Consider the following 17,297-nt stretch of genomic DNA (forward strand, 5'->3'; position numbering starts at 1 on the left):
AATACAGTGGCATTAAGTTGTACGTTAAGATAACATCTTTGAATAAATAGTGTTATTGCTTCACATTTATGTTTTTAAATAGAAAACAGAGGCAGAAGCTTTAACAAAAAACTTCGGAAATTTAACTGATCAAACAAATAAAGATATAATAATATAATAAAAATAATTTAAAATATGTTATGCATACAGAATTTATCAATTTTTTTCAAATAACTTTCCCGAGAATATGTATGAGATATAAAATTTATCATATTACATAGCATTTTAACTCAATTTAATTAAAAAGGTTGTAACACAAATAAAATTTTATCTTATTTTATTTATTAAAATTTTGGCATTTCTAAAATTCACATAGTGTAAACTTTTATCCTTTCAATTAAAGTCATATAACTATTTTTTAATTGCCAAATGTATAAACAATGACACTTGATAAATAAATGTCAGCTATTTTATCAAATTCTTAAATTATTTTTAGATTAATAGTCATATATTTCTTATAATCTACTTGATCGGAATATCAAGATTATCAACAAGATTTTCTCATTTATCAAAATCCGCTACGATTTCCGATAGATTAATTGACAGAAGCGTATTCGAATTCATCGTCAATCCGTGCTGCATTATAGTAGTTCACCGATTAACGGATTTAGTCGCCCGGAAATATTGAATAATTTGATGCTAAGCTGTTACTCTGCTCGACTAACAAATTAACTAATCGCGCGGTAAATGCGATAAAATATGACTCATAATACAAATGTGTAAGCTAAATTACACAATTTAGAAAGAAATGTTAATTAATAAATGTTTCTCTCCAATAATTTTCCATTGAAAACCAGTGGCGTACTTAATACAATACAACACTTGTTGTATTATACAATTTTAGAATTTAATTACTTTTTTAAACTTATGATTTTTATTTTGCATTAAAAATTTTTAAATAATTTAAAAAAAACAGTTAATTAAAGTATAACTTGATACATAACCTTGTGATTATACTACGGTTTAAGACACGGTTTAAGTTTATTTTTATTTAAATATAAGATATCTCGTTACTTGTAATTTTAAATATGTTATACACTCTTAACCACTTCATTCAAATTACAAATTTACAAGTAAATTACACGTTGCTTATTATTTTAAGCAAAAGACTGCAATTATGTTTACTTACAATTTTTACAGTTCTTAGCCTTTACAATGAAGTTACAAATATAAAAAATAATAATTCTTTTGTCTTGCCAATAAATAATATGTACCTGAGACTTAAGGATTGAAAATTCTTAAATTTCATTTTGCGGTATTTCCATAGAGCTGAAATTTGAAATAGGTATAGTAAACAAAGCGACTAAAACAACTGAAATAAAACTGAAACCCGACCGACTCGTGTGAAATGAAAACATGTTGCACGACTCGTCTCTAATGAAACGGCATGTCCGAAAAAGAATAAAAACGTGTCGGTACCCGAGTCTCGTTCTGGACGTTGTTCACGTGCATCTTCGCAGAGAATTCCTCGCTCGGTATTCCTCAACGCATGCACGCGCGTGCCATTTGTTCGGATCAGTGTCTGCGCAGAGAGATGCAGCACGGATGCAGAGTCAAAAGGCGACTGCAGTTACGAGCCGCGACTGCGACGGCAGCGACGGTGGCGGCGCTCAATATATTCTTTCAGCACGTGTGGTCCAGACGAAAGATATAACGCGCTCTCGGTCCCCTCAGAAAATATATACCCCCGATCGTCTTGGCATTTTTGATCACCGCATCGATCGCATTCCGGCCGAGTGATTTTATAGATACTTCGCCAACAATGCACGTCCGAGAGCGCTTTCCGCAATCCGCTTGGACGCGAACCGTGAAGAAATTTATATTTATTGTGAGACTTTATTTATACGGTTATGGTTATATAAGTGTGACACTGATTACAACATTCTTATTAGTTGACACGGATATTGTGAAAGATTTCTAATAATTATATCATTTTAAAAATTGATCTAAAAAGAGAATTACATTGGAAAAATGTTAGAAGAGAAGGTAGTATTATGTAGCGCTTGTAGATATAATGGGTAGATATAATTCTTAACATAAATAATAATTATTAACAGTAACAGACAACCACAAAGTCCAAAATCGAGAGACAAGACGTCTTTTAGACGTCTCTCGCAAAGATGATCTTACGCTCCGATTTTAAACTTTGTGTTGCCTGGAAAAGTTATTGTATAAAATGTAAATGGGAGATCATAATACCATCTTCTCCTCTAGTCATTTTTACTCTAGAAGTATTAATCATTTAAACGGACACACAAACAACTAAAGATAATTCTTCCAATGAACGCTTCCCTTATGGAAGGTCTATCTTGATTGAAAACAAACTCAGAATTATCTCTTATCTTTCTACTACACAGAAATAATCCTGTTTAAATTCAATCAGTTCTATGTTTGTCTTGCCGGTTTTTAGCAATCTATTTTCACGTTTTGCTTATCAATGCAATACTTTTAACAAGTCTTTCATAATTCAGTATTATGAAGGCATAACATCGATTATCGAATTAGAGTAACATGGAAGATATTTCCTTCCAAACGGCAATAAATTCGAATGGAAGCCAAATGGGCCGAAATATCAAAAGAAGCCAAGATGGTAACGGCTTCTTTCGCGAACTATATAAACCTCCGTCTCTCGTTTCGAACCTCAAAAAAGCATCGCGACGCCGACCCTTGGCGAGGTTCTTTCCATTTGGACGAAAATAAATTGGTAGGTGAACTCGCTTTCCCCGTCCGCCACCACCCCCTTATCCTCTCCCCCGCGCAGAACGGCAAAGGGAGCAAAAGATGCCACGTGGCTCTTGCCTCAGGAGCTGGACGAGCGGAAGAGGGTTTACATTGATCAGCAAATCCCATCGGTTTCGCCATTAAATATTTACCGTGAACTGGAAGCCCGAGTGAAACCGTTAAGCTCGTGGCTTTGCGTCGCGCTGCAAACAACTCTACAACTATACTAAAGAAGTGCAGTCGTTCTTTTCTACGCTATTAATGATTAACTTAACGATATTTTGCGAAATATGATTCAGTTTCCGTAAACAGCAATTGTATTTTTGTTTTAAACAACAACTGTTTTTTTGTAAGATTTTTTTCGCGCATGTAGCGCAAACATATAGTAATAAAATATTTAAAAAGTAAATACACCTAAAATACGTTAAAAATTGATTTTAATAATTTAATAATCAGGAGACGCGGTAGCGGCTCCCATACTCTATACGAGAAAGTGTTACTGTACTAACAGCATTAGCCAAGAATAGTTTAATTGAAAAAATAATTTTGTTAATTCAATAACAGTGTTACGAAACAGATATGTCACGCATCTGTTTTAATAAAATGTTATTTATTTTATTATTATACTATTACTGATTAAACAAGATCATTAAAAAAAAATGTCATCAAAACAAAACTTAGAGTAAAGGTAGAGTATAGCAACGCAAGATTATATTAAATTATAGAGAAAAACGCGTTTAATTTATTAGTAAAATTTTTGTGCAACATATATTCTTTGTAAAACTGTTGCGATTGTTACTATGGGCAATACAACTACGCTAATTGTATACGATAAGGTGAAGCGTATGTATAATGTATATGACGTAAAGTTAGAAATAATTAAGACAAGATCGTACACGTGATAAAATTGTATTCTACGCATCAAAAAAAATTTTTGAATTCTGCGAATTCTCACAGTATATTCAACAGAATAGTATCATTAATTGAAATAATTTATTTTTATGATCTCACTCTATTATACACGAATATTTCTTGTAATTTTTCAAAACTTTATTCTTTATTCTGCTGAATTTTTATACACTTTTTCAGACGTAATTTCCTAAAATTTCAAACAAAATATTTACTGGCTATTGATTGTTAAATTATAGTCACATTTTAAACGATTTGTTAAGATTAAATAAAAATTTAAAATATTAATGTATTTATTGTATTCATTTTATTGCGAAAACTTTTATTCGATTCAATGTAATTTTTTAGTAAATATTAATATTTGTGTTAGATAAAATTTCTTAATAGAAAAATTTGTATTGCATGATATCGAGAGATTTTTAATAGTAACTTCTTATATTAAAGAATCAATTTAAATCATTTCGTATTTTATTACAATTTTTGCTCTATATCGGAAAAGAGTGAAGCACATATAAAATGTCGTTCGCAGTTTCCAATTTATTATAGAAGTTTTTAAATTCTAATAATCTACTATGCTTTTATTTCTTAAAACTTGGTCAAGCGCTAAACTTTTATAAAATGACAGACAAGTTTCTAAATTACTCTCTAGACCACAATATTATATATTATCAAGTAGCATAAATTTCATTAAAAAATAAAATGTTAATTCTCTCTAAAAGATTGCTAATTGCTCTCTTTCTCTCTCTCTCCCTCCTCCTCCCCTCTCTCTTTCTCTCTACTTATCTGTTATCTTCTCTTACTCAATTGTAAAATCTTCGGCAATCTTTCCGTTCCGGTTCCTACTACCCGATCGTATCTTCAAATTCCGAAGAAAGTTCGGAGATGCGAATAATTATTTATTCACCCTTAAGACGCGGCAGGTACTCGATTTGTCAAGCTTGCGCGAAATCGAGTCGGTCGTTATAACAGTCCCTTTCGCGAAATGCAAAGCTTTCGCGAAGGTTTAGGCAGGTTCGTTGCCTAACACGATAGGTGAGCCCCGGACCGAGAATGCCGATATATTTGCATAATTGTGCGTACAAATTCCGAACTTCGCCTGAGAAGGATTTGTTGCGCGCATGACGCCACCGTCGCGGTTAGCGTGAAATCTAACGGAGGAAGGGAGGAAAAGAGAGAGAGAGAGAATCGTACCCAATGAATTATTTATGCGAATGCACGTCCTTTTAAAAGCCATCGTAATTCCATTGCAATGCTGGTTAGCCTTGCTTCGCCGTGTGGAGAAACATAAGTAATGACGCCTCATGAACAAATTCGTTAATTAAAAAAAAATGAATAGTTAGTTCAAATAATATTGATACAAATTTCGAACGTTAAACTGTAACTATAAGATATTAAGCTGCATCGATAAAAAAAAAAAGCAATGTAGCCACACACAGATTGTCCTAGTCTTATTAGACTCTATTTTAATACGTAAGAATAGAATAAATTATGCAATAATGTTATGATAATTTAAACATTCTGGTCACCTTCGCGATAGACATGAGTCACTGCACACATATTTTTAGAATTTTCTAGAAATTATCTGTGTCAGACGGAATTTAAATGTGTGTATATATTTTATAAGAAGTTAAAATATCACAAGAAAATATCAGTCAAATCAGAAGCTCATTAATTTGTAATACTAACGCGGTATCTTTTATTAACAAAAGATAGTAATTTGCTACTTTAATTTTAGACAAAAAACACGTAGGGAGAAATTGAATAAGAAAATTATAGCATGAAAACTATGTCACAAACAACTTAGCAATAAATAGATGTTTATATTTATAATAGTGCACGAATTCTAAGATATGCATAAGTACACGATTAACTATATCAACTTTTGTAAAATTGTACGAAAAAAATACAAAACTTTATAAAAATATTTTTCTTAAGATTCGAGAATTTCTCTGCTTGAAATTATCATCAAGTAAAGCTCCAATGTTAAAATCTTATTTCTGAATGTATAGAATATCAAACAACGAAATGTAATATTTAGTTCATTCTGGAAATTAATTAGAGTCAAAAATTAGATATAAAAATATTAAAAATTATTTAGTGGTGTCGCGTAAAAGTTTTCGTTCGCAACTGCGTCTACAAACTGCGCCTACCGATTTGTCACCTATTATTGATTTTCATAACTCAATTACAATGCACGCACTATATTAAATTATAAAATGCAAATGTATCCAAATTATAATCATTGTCAAAATAATTAATATTTCAAGAAATAATTATTACAAACATAAAATAATTATCAATGATTAAGTCCACAGATAACAAGTAAAATTCGATAACAAATTACTCACCCCATACGACTGCTACGCATCCCATGACTTCCTGAACGTGTCCTCCCATTGTTTGTTCTTCCACTCGTCTCGTTCTTCACTCGCTAAAACACAGTTAATTGCGATCGCTTAGTCATTAAAATATAACGGTTGCAGTATTTTGTACGACACTCCTGACATTAATCGTACGCGGCGCGCATTTTATTATTGCGATATGGAAAAGTAACAGGTAAACATAAAAAAAAATACGATCGTATGAAAACTATAGTTCGTTCAACATTCGCGATGTTACGCAAATTAGCGTAATGAACGAACTTCAAATGGCGAAAGGTTTTAACAAATTATCAATGCACGAATGTCATATTTATGCTATGCGGTATATAAATATTATAACATGGGGTTAATTACGACAGTAGTTACTAATTAAACACATCGCGAAGTCCCTCAGACCGATGTCGATCGAAGTTTCGTATCCGCAAAATTTAATGATAAACAAATTGGGAAATAGCGCCAAAAACTTCACTCTGATATCATGCGATACGATACGATTAATAAAGTCGAGTTAATGGTTAATTAAAATGCAATGGACTGTTCAAAAATATATAATCAGAATTTAGTATTACACACTTATTACATTTACGTCAAAATCCTGTAAATTATGTATATTATTAATAAATGCTCGATATAAATTCTCATTACTTAAATCACACGATGATTCGGATATTACTTTTCGCTCTCAGTTCAAAAATGACAATCAAATTATATTTAAATTTGTGAAAATTTAAAGTGTGCGGTAAGTTAATGTATTTAAATTCAAGCATCATTTAAAAAATATTATCGCCCATATCGAATGGAACATTTTATAATTTCCATTTTCTACCGTCGATGCTCGTTTTAAATGAATAAATTGTGCGAAATCTGCTTCAGTGAATATCATCTCCATAGACTGAAGTAAATTAATCACGCAGTTATAATCACGAGCTATGATAATTGCATAAAAAATAATTGGATTTGATATCTCCTGGTACTTGTTGCGATCGAGAAATAAAGCGATTGCATATATACGTAGCGGTTCACGCCGCTACTTGCTCGCTCGAGTATCTATTCGCAGAAGTAATAGTGTGGTGATCTTGTGTACGCAACCTACAGTACACCGAAAAGGCGAGTGTCAAGACTCCATATCTTGGCCCCAATTCGTTAAAACAATACTTTATGTGTTATTCACTTTCATAAAAAAAAATCGTGTAAGAGATTTTTATTGTTGATGTTTTTCCGCAACGCTGATTAGTTCTCTCGCTTGGCTCACTTGTACTGCAAGAGTAGCTATATGATTGCATAACTACAATATGCGATGCATATTGTATGATTACAATGCATCAAAACATATGTAATAAATTAAAAATCAAAATCAGTAGAATCAATGAATTCAATAAAAGTCAATATTACCTAAAATGACAATTAATGATATATAATATTGATATGCGTTCAAATGTAATTACAAACTTAAAGGCTTGATTTTGTACCTTTAATTAATCTCTAAAATGCCATTAAAGTATTGTCTGATGTTTGAAAGAATCTTATATATAACCTTGTAATTATGCGCTATTGAGTATGTATGTATACAATATACATATCTCCATTATATCATTAAAAAACAAGAAATAATTTTTCATAGAAAAACGAGTAAAAATCACGAGATCAAATTTTTTTAATTATTTACGTATTTTTCAAGTTATTTAAATATTATAATAATACACATCTATTTAATTGTACATATATTAAATTTGTACATTGATTAGAACAGAATTTTTATGATAATTTAGAAATCCATGATAATTGAAGCACTATTATTATTACAGATTTCCATGTATAAATAATGGAATAATCCATTCCATGGAATAATAATATAATTCTATCCAACCGTAATTTTTAAATTTAATTTTTTAACGATTCCGCATCTAGATTACAATCTATAAATTGCTCTGATAGTGAAAAGATTCAATTCATCGATTTCTTCCCCGGAGGGTCGGTATTTTTATGTAAAGCATTTTCGATAAACTTGCAGATTTGTAAAATTTGTTATGTAAAATACGAAAAGGTTGTTGATACAACTAGTGCGAGTCCCTTATGCGATTTCCCTTACAACTCGTCATAAATCGTCGGAAATATTCCCGGTCAGACTATTCCGGTTAAAAACACAGAATGATTACATGCAGCCGTAGGCAACGTGAAAGAAGAAGCCGTGTAAGCGACATTTATCTCCATTAGCATCTACCCTGCAACACAGTACACAGTACGCGTTCCCGTGGTCGCTCGCACGAAACTCTTTTTACAATCGAATGCGTGCTGATCGAATGAATATCTTATTGTGAAGGCGTATTTTACTTGTCAAACAAATTACAAGGAACAGCCACAAGGCGTGTCCACTTCGGAAGATTTACAAAATATAAAAGGTATCATGTCCTTCGATGCAACCGCCCACACGCACAATCCCTCGTTAACATTTCCAATACGTGGAAATAAGGCGGAACAACTTTTGAAAATAATTCACTCGCGTAGAAATTTATTGGAACAAGCTTGAATCGCTAAAAACGAAAATACAAGTTTATCAGAAATTTAATATTAAGCATCTAAAAGCCCATTTTTTATTTTTATTACATTTTGCTATATTTATTTTCTTAATTTAACAATTGTTATATTATTTATTAAATGTCAGAGACGAGATAATACTTATACATATACTATTACAAATGCATTTGATATTTGGTAAAATTTAGAAATCAAATTAAGCAATTATACATATATTAAAAAATGCAATAAAATGCGAAAAAATATTGATAGAATAAAATGGCAAAAATTATCTGACTTAACGTTACACTCACCATCTATTAAATGAACAAATTGCCATCTAATAAATAACAAACATATTTTATTGATACAGACGATTTCCCGTTAATTTCTTTTCCTTCCGTGTAATGCATAAAACGCGGAATACATTATCATTTATGAATTTTTAACATGATGCAGCAGCAGTACGGTTGAAGATAATTCAATGCACTCATACATTATTCCACGGCCATGACATATAAGCACCCGTATATAGGGGTGGCTCTAAACAAATTACTTTAGCGATTTTTTAGAATAAAAGATTACTATACGCGGAGCGGTCGCGTGCAACTACGTATAATGATAGAAAAAATTTCAGAATTGTAATTATCTCGAGGAAATTTCAACGCGTTAAAAATTATATCATATTAACAACAATATTGCCTTTCTACATAATTACATAATGTACAATATAATATGTAATAAATTAAATATATATATCAGGTTGATCAGAAAGTGTTTTCGTATTTACGAATTTAAATATGAATTTCAAGACTTTTAAGTATTTTGTCGATTAAAAAATAAAAGTATTGCGTTTTAAGAAAACCGTTTTAAAAAGCATATTAATTCTAACCGACCATCAATTTAAAAAGCAATAGTATAATATAAATAAAAAAAGCCTAGAAAAGTTTCAAGCGTACTATATCGTGCGCACTTTAAGAAAGGCGAGAAAGAAGCACGTTATCGTCATTTGTATCTCCCTGTTATACCTATATAAATATTAGATCTTAAAGACACGTGTATATGTGCATGTGTGTACGTGTGCATGTGTGTGAGTGTGCGTGCATACGCGCCAGTACCTACGGAGCAGAAAAAGACAGAGAGACGAAATTGCGTATTAATATTAAATTTCCACGAAAGTTCGCAGTAAAACGACATCGTGACCGATAGCTCAGTTAGATACTGCAACGTTTCGCCGCAACTGTTTAAATTTTTATATTTCGCAATGTTTCTCTATACACACAATGCTGCTTTATTCGAAAAATACTATAATAACTTAAGACAAATACCTAAAAATGGTCAAAAAAAAAACATTTATGCAATACCGATTTACAAGTTGCATGGCTTAGATAAATTGACGATGTCAATTTTATATTTATATAGCAGATAAGATTTAAAAAATATATAATGTAAGGTGATATCCAGTGCATTATTTAGAATGACAATTTTTTGTCTATTTATGTGTAACAGACATTTTATAAAAATATTTCATTATTGTTTTTCATTAAAAAACGATGGAATAATTTTAAAATACCTCGTAGTAGCGTTAAATTTTTAATATTATATTGTACATAAAAGTTGAATTGTAATGTCAAAATTTACATATCCTAAAATGTAATATATAAAAAGAAGAACAATACTAACTGTAATATCATTATTTGAAATAATCATTTCAAATAATGTTCATCAAAAGTAACAAAGAAACTGCTTGTAATATATGTTAAAAACTCCTATAGGAATATCATTAAACGTATATAACAAATAGCTATTAAAATAATTAAAACTGTATTAATCCAATATCATTAACTACGCATTTTGTGTATCCTAGGAGATCATTTACGTCCCTAAGGATATAATATTTCTCGTAGCGCTATATTTTCACCGCCGAAAATTTCGTTTCCCTTTAAACGAACTTCAGTATATGGCGTACTAGCACGCCTCTCGTGTCCCGTAAGGAAGATCCTGTGGGCGAATTTATCGAAGCGCGCCCATGGGGAAAGCATCGTAACACGTTGCACGTTGTATCCCAGACCGGTTGCACCTGTTTCTCTGGGGTGAAAATCCCATGGGTGGTCCATAATAGCGACCAGGAATATTGCCTTACGATCGCGATTATGTAAATATTTTTATTGTAACGCGCATTATATTTTCATTTATAATTGCATTTAATCCAAAATATACATTTATTTCCTTGTCTCAATTGTTAGTGTAATCCACGTTTATTTCCTAGTCTTCAATTTGATTTTAATAAAAATTAAAGTCTTTTTAATATACAGGTATCAGTAAGGAAATCGTAAAGAATCGTGATTCTCATGTAAGATATAAAACGCATTTTTCGTTTGCGAATTTTAAATATCATAACGAAGCATAACGCGGAATATTCCATACAGCTCGCCAAAGCCGACCCTCCTCGCGGCGATTCGTCATGTCGGTTGACAGACTAAATACCGCCCCCGACGAGTTTTTTTTCCTATCTACAAAGGACCGGCTCCTTCTGTCGCGAAGGAATACAACATACCAGGAGGACATAGACGGGGAAAATATGTCCGCTACGTTCCGCGCGCATTATAAAGCACCTTTTTCGGACGTGTATATACAGGGCGGCGCGGCGGTAAGTCCGACGAGAACCCGCGGGGGTGACGTGCGGTAACAATATATGTATGTATAACCGAGCGACGGGCTAGCGGAAGTATACATAAATATACATTTTTATGATGAATATACTCGCGGAAATATATATCACCCCACGGAGAGGAGATCCCGAAGTTTAGCAGTAACGTTTAAAGGCTGCGAGCAACGGGTGGGCAGGATGAGAGGGGTAGTTTAGGGGTGGGCGTTCGAGCATCGCATTGGTGGGGATTCGTAAACGGATGTGAAAAGATACGTCAAGTCTTTCCCGGGGATATTCTGCACCCTTTTCCTATTCGGGTGGTATTTCTTCTCGGACAGTCTGATGTATCACGTGTGACTTGTGGCATTTGTGGCAAATCGATACTTTATAAAAGACGACTTTATGAATGAAATTCAAAGCACTTCTCCTTCGGAATTATCGCGCGGTATTATGCTAATTGACTCTTAAAATTTCTTTTAGCCGAGCATAAATAAGGCGGGCTTGCCAGTAAGTAATCCAGGAAATGGATTATCCAGCCGCTGAGAGACGAGCATGGAAGACATTCTCATTTATTCCGCGGTGTCGTCAAGAGAGACGGAAATAATAGAGAGATTCGCGATTTTAAATCCCCGCTCTTCCCAGCGCACGTTCCGCAATTCCGAAGCACCGATTTCATCCGTAGAGATCTCATCACAGCTTTCCCCGCCTCGCATTTAATCTTTCTCGCTCGCCTCCGAGTGAATTCCATAAAACGTAGCGCCTCTTAAACCCTCTCGAGAGCATTTCCGGTTCGTTGTTCCATTCTTCTGCTACTCAGCTCGGCTCGATTACGAGAGACAGTCGCTTAGACAGCTCTTCGGTTCTTGCGAGCCAATTTGAAGAACGAGAGCCGGTCAAAAGATTCAGAAGAGGATGGAGTGATAGTACAGAATTAATTGAATTTCTAGAAACACATATATAATATTGCGAAGTAATTGCAAAATATCGAATTAGTCTGTATGTGTATGTACAAGGGATACTTAAAAATTTTTGCGAATTAATAAGATAGAGATATAACGTCGGGAAAAAAAGTTACACTACATTTTGATATTAAAATACATTACGTTTTGACGTTAAAAATATAGTATATTTTTGTAAAAATGCTATTTAATCGCAAAAATATCAAACACGCGAGTGACACTCCTCTGGTTTTCCGCCGGAGACTCCGGCTTTTTGAACGAATCTCCGGCTCTTCTGCAGACTGAAGAATCTCCGGCTAACCGTTTTAAACTTTGAAGACCTCTTTTGTTTTAAAAAACGTAGCACAGCGAATGACTGCAACACCACGCGTTTAAAACGCTCTATTTTTTTTCTATGTGTTCCCATCATGTGACGTCATTTTTAATTAGCAGCATTGAATTTCGAACCTCAAAAAATTGAAGAAATAATGTCTATTTTAATTTTTCCAAGCACAACGAAAAAAAAATAGGTCTTTTTTAACATCCTTCTTTGTGCAAATTCCATCTACTGGCATAGACTTGCACTGGCGTTGCACCAATGTTAGACCAACGTTAGATATCGTGGTTTTCTGTTGTGTCGATGGAACACCGAGGGATTCGCTTATCCTCTTCAGGGGGCTCTCCGGGGAAGTCCGTCGAGGTCCGTCCGGTAATCGACCGACTGTGCTTCAAGGTCACCCTCTGTCTTCGCATGCGCAGCGGGAATTCTGAACACGGGTGACAGGCCGACAGTGTACAGTGTGCCTCCTCGTGACCAGATGTCGACAGCCTGTCCGTAACCGGTTCGATCCGGAGTGTACCGCGCATGGAGCAACGCGCATTCCCATTGACCAGCCTGTAGTTGGAGGCGCCGTGCACTCGGGCATTCAGTAATCGTACGACGTCGTTGGGAACACCGTTGCGCTCTTTAACGTCAGTCTCGTCACGGTGCTCCGTCTTCACGCACGTCTCGTGACCGTCGCATCGAAAGACGCGTACCGAGCGGGCGAACGGCCGTCAAATCATATTTTGAAATCGTAGGGCGCGATTACGCCTCCGATTACGCGCGATTTCGCTTTAAGGCGCGGTAACTGTAACCGCAATCGAGGCGCGAACGTACCCATTAAGGGGGTTTTCATAGTAATCGCGTTCAGGACCGCACGAAAGCTGCAACTCTTCTTCAGCACGCGGACCCCGCAGCGGAACTCACGCAGGAAGAGGTGAGTCCCCAGACCAGCTGTCTACCACATCACCTGTCTACATCCTCCTTGTCTCCCCCCCCCCTCCCTTTGTCTGCCATCCCTTCGGGAATCTCTCGACCGCTTCGACCTATCGATCAGCACTACTATAGTCCGTATGGTTCAAATGGAGTGTGTTCGATGTGCGCGCTCGTGAAATCGTTGTTGGTGTTAGTTGCTTGCACGCGCGCGCAACTCGCGTTCGCACGCGGATCTCGTCGTCGCCGTCGTCGTCGTCGTCGTCGACGGAGGTTGCAGCGGCGAGCCGCGGTCGGTGACGTTGTGTCATGCGACGCTGCGAAGGTCGAACCTGGCGCGCTAGATCGATCGCGCGCCAACGACATCGCGCAAAAGATCTCGGTGTAGTGTCGCCTCCTAGGCGAATCGGTTCCACCAGGGGCGAGAAACGGGGTTAGACTGGACAATCGATCGTTCCCAGGAAAGACGTCGTAAAAATAAAATAGTGACAATCGTTAACTCTCGCTTGAACTTTCCTATTCGCGCGCTGTCGTTACGTACTGCGACAGAAATTGGTCCTGTTCTTTTTCTGTTTTTTATCAGAGCATCCTCTTCTTTATATATATATTTTTGATATTTTTGAAAATTTAAACATTCAATAGAAGCTACTTTAATTAGACTTGAAAGAACCATGTAAACGATATACACGCGAGCAACGTCATGTACCTCCTGCTCCTAGACTTCCTAGGAACTGCAGAGTATCTGTAGAGCATGCTTACATAACGACAACTTTCACAGAACAATCATTCTCAGTATTGAATCTCAGGCCTAATACAAAAAATTAACTAATAACTTCCAACTTTTTTTTAAATAATTTGCGTCTCGTAATATTTTGTCTCATAAAGTTTCGAGTCAGAAATTAGAAAAGAATTATTAGTCTCATGTTTTTACGAAAAAAAACTCAAGTAATTTTCTCAAGTAATAAAATTATGAAGAAAAATTCTTATGTCTTTTCTTCTCTAAAAGAGAAACAAACAAAAACCATTGCGTCCTATTCCCTACCAGCGTCCAACAATTATCTTACCCGCTATTTGATCGCAGACGTAACGGCTTACAGCTGTGCACGATGCTCGAAGCATCTACGAGTGAATTACACAATGGAAAAAATAATCTCGGGATACGAGAGTAAACTGTCAGATAAGATTTCTCGTCGAGAATGTTAGTCATTATTTTCAGAGCTATCGGTTGAAAGTTAAAACCAGCTATGACATGTATAAATTAATTTTGATAAAAATTATACTAAAGTAAAGCATAAAGAACATGCAGAAATTCTTCTTCCTAAAAATTCATATATTTTATAAAGCTTTACTTCGTCATACATGTTACTCATTGAAATATCATACATAAATGAGGAACGTAGACGGATCAGCGATTCAATTATTATTTTATTAATTAATTTACGTTTTCAGAATAAAAAATTTAATAAGTTTAATCTATAAAAACTGAAATGTGTATGAACAAAAAGTTCGTTACCAGAGATAAATACGTTTCTTCACGTAACTTAATTACTGTGACAATTTGAAATCTCTGTTAAATTGGCCTGGTAAATAAAGCTAATAGAAAGATCAGAAATGCCAGAAATGTTCAACTCAAAACTCAATTATCTACATGATACTCAATTATATAACATTTTACAATAATTAAGATATAAAAAATAGTTCAACTCACATTGATATTTGTACATCTCTGTGTAACAAATTCTAAAAATATAACATGCTTCTTTGTTCATAGCTGGTATTAAGAGGACTACAAGATCAAAAAATCTTTTTTTTTGCATTTTTCAAAAGTAACATTTATATATCTAATTCTAAAACTTTCACATTGGAAATTCAAAAATTCCAGAAATTACAGCCGATAATATCGAGTGACGTGTGAAAATAAAATGTAGATATGTTCTCTACCTGATCTCGTTCTACTAAACATGCTTATATACGTTTTGATTTATTATATTTTTTTTATTGTGTTTAATGTTATTTTATTTATTGATACATATTCTAAATAAATAGGAAACTAATGCAGAAAACCTGTTCAGTAGAGTCGAAATTGTTGGTGTGCAGCCTATTTATAGCAACTTTTAACGATAATTGTTATGGGTTTCTGTCATTTAAAACAAAATTTTCAATGGATAGCGAGCATGTTTGTGATAAAGAAGATAAAAGCCATTTTTTACGACACCGACATATCAACGCATAAATGTTCAAAAGAGAACTATAACAAAAACAAACAAGTAAAATAAAAGAAAACTAAAAAGGATATAGCTTTAGAATAATTGGACATATAATTAGGCTATAGATTTGAAAATCTGCTTTTACATACAGTCTAGGCAATTTCTAAATACTGTAAATACTGTAAATATGTATAAATAATCATATGGAAATTGTATAAAAACTTTAAATAAGTTTTTCTAAAAGTTCGATTTTTTAACTTTTTGCAATAATATGCCAAAAATTAAGCTTCATTTCACCAATTTGCAACTTGAAAGCAATATTATTTATATATTTCTAGCATGAATTAATATAAATATCACTTACAATTTTGCTTTAGTACATTCATCCGGTTTTTCGAAAAAAAATTGACAAAAATAAGCATAAAGTTCAGGCAACTTGACCTTTCAGTCCTCTTAATAACGACCTCGTGTATCAAATGATTGATCATAGATAATCTCAACGATTACAACCCATAATCGCTCGATCAATCATTAATCGTGGATCGTGAAGGATACACTTGAAAATTATGTAAATCTAATACATTCGATTGTTCTGAAAATAATCTAACATGATCTAATGTCTGCCGTAATTCGGCTATTAAAATCCCTAATGTCGTAAATCAGTCGCACGATTTCAGTGGACGTCAAGTCGGCTAGCCTCGGGCGAAAAATTAGATGTCGAGAAACGGGGTTAACCCCGACGTTACACGCGAGTATCCATGCGAAAAATCAATACGCGACTCTCCGGGGACCCGCTTACAACACGCGCGCAGAAGTCTATCCGCGAATTGACGATCACGCGGTGATCACCCGATATGCATACATATTTTGCCCGGAAAAGTCCTGGCCAGATCGATTTCCCGTCGGCTGGCGCGAGGCGCTAAGACGTAAGCGAGCCGAATCCGCAGCTGATCCAGCTGCACTCAACGTCATCGATATTTGAAGAGCTTGGCTCCAGAATGACACACGCGTTTGCCTTGAAGTGGGATAAATTGAAATAGAAGATTCTCCCCCTTATACCTTTCTTTCATATTTCTCGCGAATTATTTTTAGCATTCACCTTTTACCTTTCTTTCATACTTTTATACTTTTCTTGCGAATTATTTTAGTTTACACTATATAGAGATTCGAAATTGAGGACCAGTTTTAATTCGAATGATCACTTTAATGCAATTAAATGTTTAAATTTTTAAAGTTTATGTAGATCCTTTATTTTAACAATTAGTTATTCAATAATTAATTTAACCTAAATAACAACTTCTTTTGCGATGTTTTATATTGTAAAACGACCTATCATTTTTTCACACTCAAAGGTTGTTCGTGCGCTCCGCTTTAATGCGCAGTTGTCATTCTTGTCGTTCGGTAACAACGATCGTAACACATAATTTTGTCGCATCTTGAAATAAATTTTCTTAACCGACGGAAATCTTAATTGACAGGAAGAACTTTGCATGCACGTGGTTAGACCGGCGCTACAGTATTTGTATTCTTTTTCTTGCCTGAACAAATTAGCATTTCTTGAAAAAAATAAAAAAATAAAACAAGTTACGGTCTTAACTTTTGCAATCGACGACTGATCTACGGTTTGGAGTATATATATTTATAGTAATTCACGATAATAAAACTTTCGAGTATAAACGTTAT

At 34.3% G+C, this 17,297-nt stretch overlaps 2 protein-coding genes across 9 annotated transcripts in view; one reads left to right on the forward strand and one right to left on the reverse strand.

The window, feature by feature from the left end:
• The window catches only part of LOC105452572 (FK506-binding protein 2), a 166,353-nt gene that overhangs the window by 112,830 nt on the left and 36,226 nt on the right, over positions 1 to 17,297 (reverse strand). The window contains exon 2 of the mRNA XM_011693801.1: positions 6,018 to 6,100. Within this exon, the coding sequence (XP_011692103.1) occupies positions 6,018 to 6,100 (83 nt within the window). The remainder of the gene's footprint in view (positions 1 to 6,017; positions 6,101 to 17,297) is intronic.
• LOC105452571 (protein NDRG3) overlaps positions 1 to 17,297 on the forward strand; it is a 46,004-nt gene that overhangs the window by 747 nt on the left and 27,960 nt on the right. For 2 of the 8 annotated variants that reach the window (XM_011693792.1, XM_011693791.1), the window contains exon 1: positions 13,023 to 13,411. The exons of 1 other annotated variant lie outside the window; for it this stretch is intronic. The gene's annotated coding sequence lies outside the window, so the exon portion shown is untranslated. Of the gene's footprint in view, positions 1 to 13,022; positions 13,412 to 17,297 lie in introns of those variants that run through there. 5 more of the 8 variants (XM_011693794.1, XM_011693795.1, XR_974756.1 and 2 more) reach the window with 4 other exon arrangements.

Source organism: Wasmannia auropunctata, unplaced genomic scaffold (assembly GCF_000956235.1).
Source record: "Wasmannia auropunctata unplaced genomic scaffold, wasmannia.A_1.0 LD336029.1, whole genome shotgun sequence".
Taxonomy (NCBI): Eukaryota; Metazoa; Arthropoda; class Insecta; order Hymenoptera; family Formicidae; genus Wasmannia; species Wasmannia auropunctata.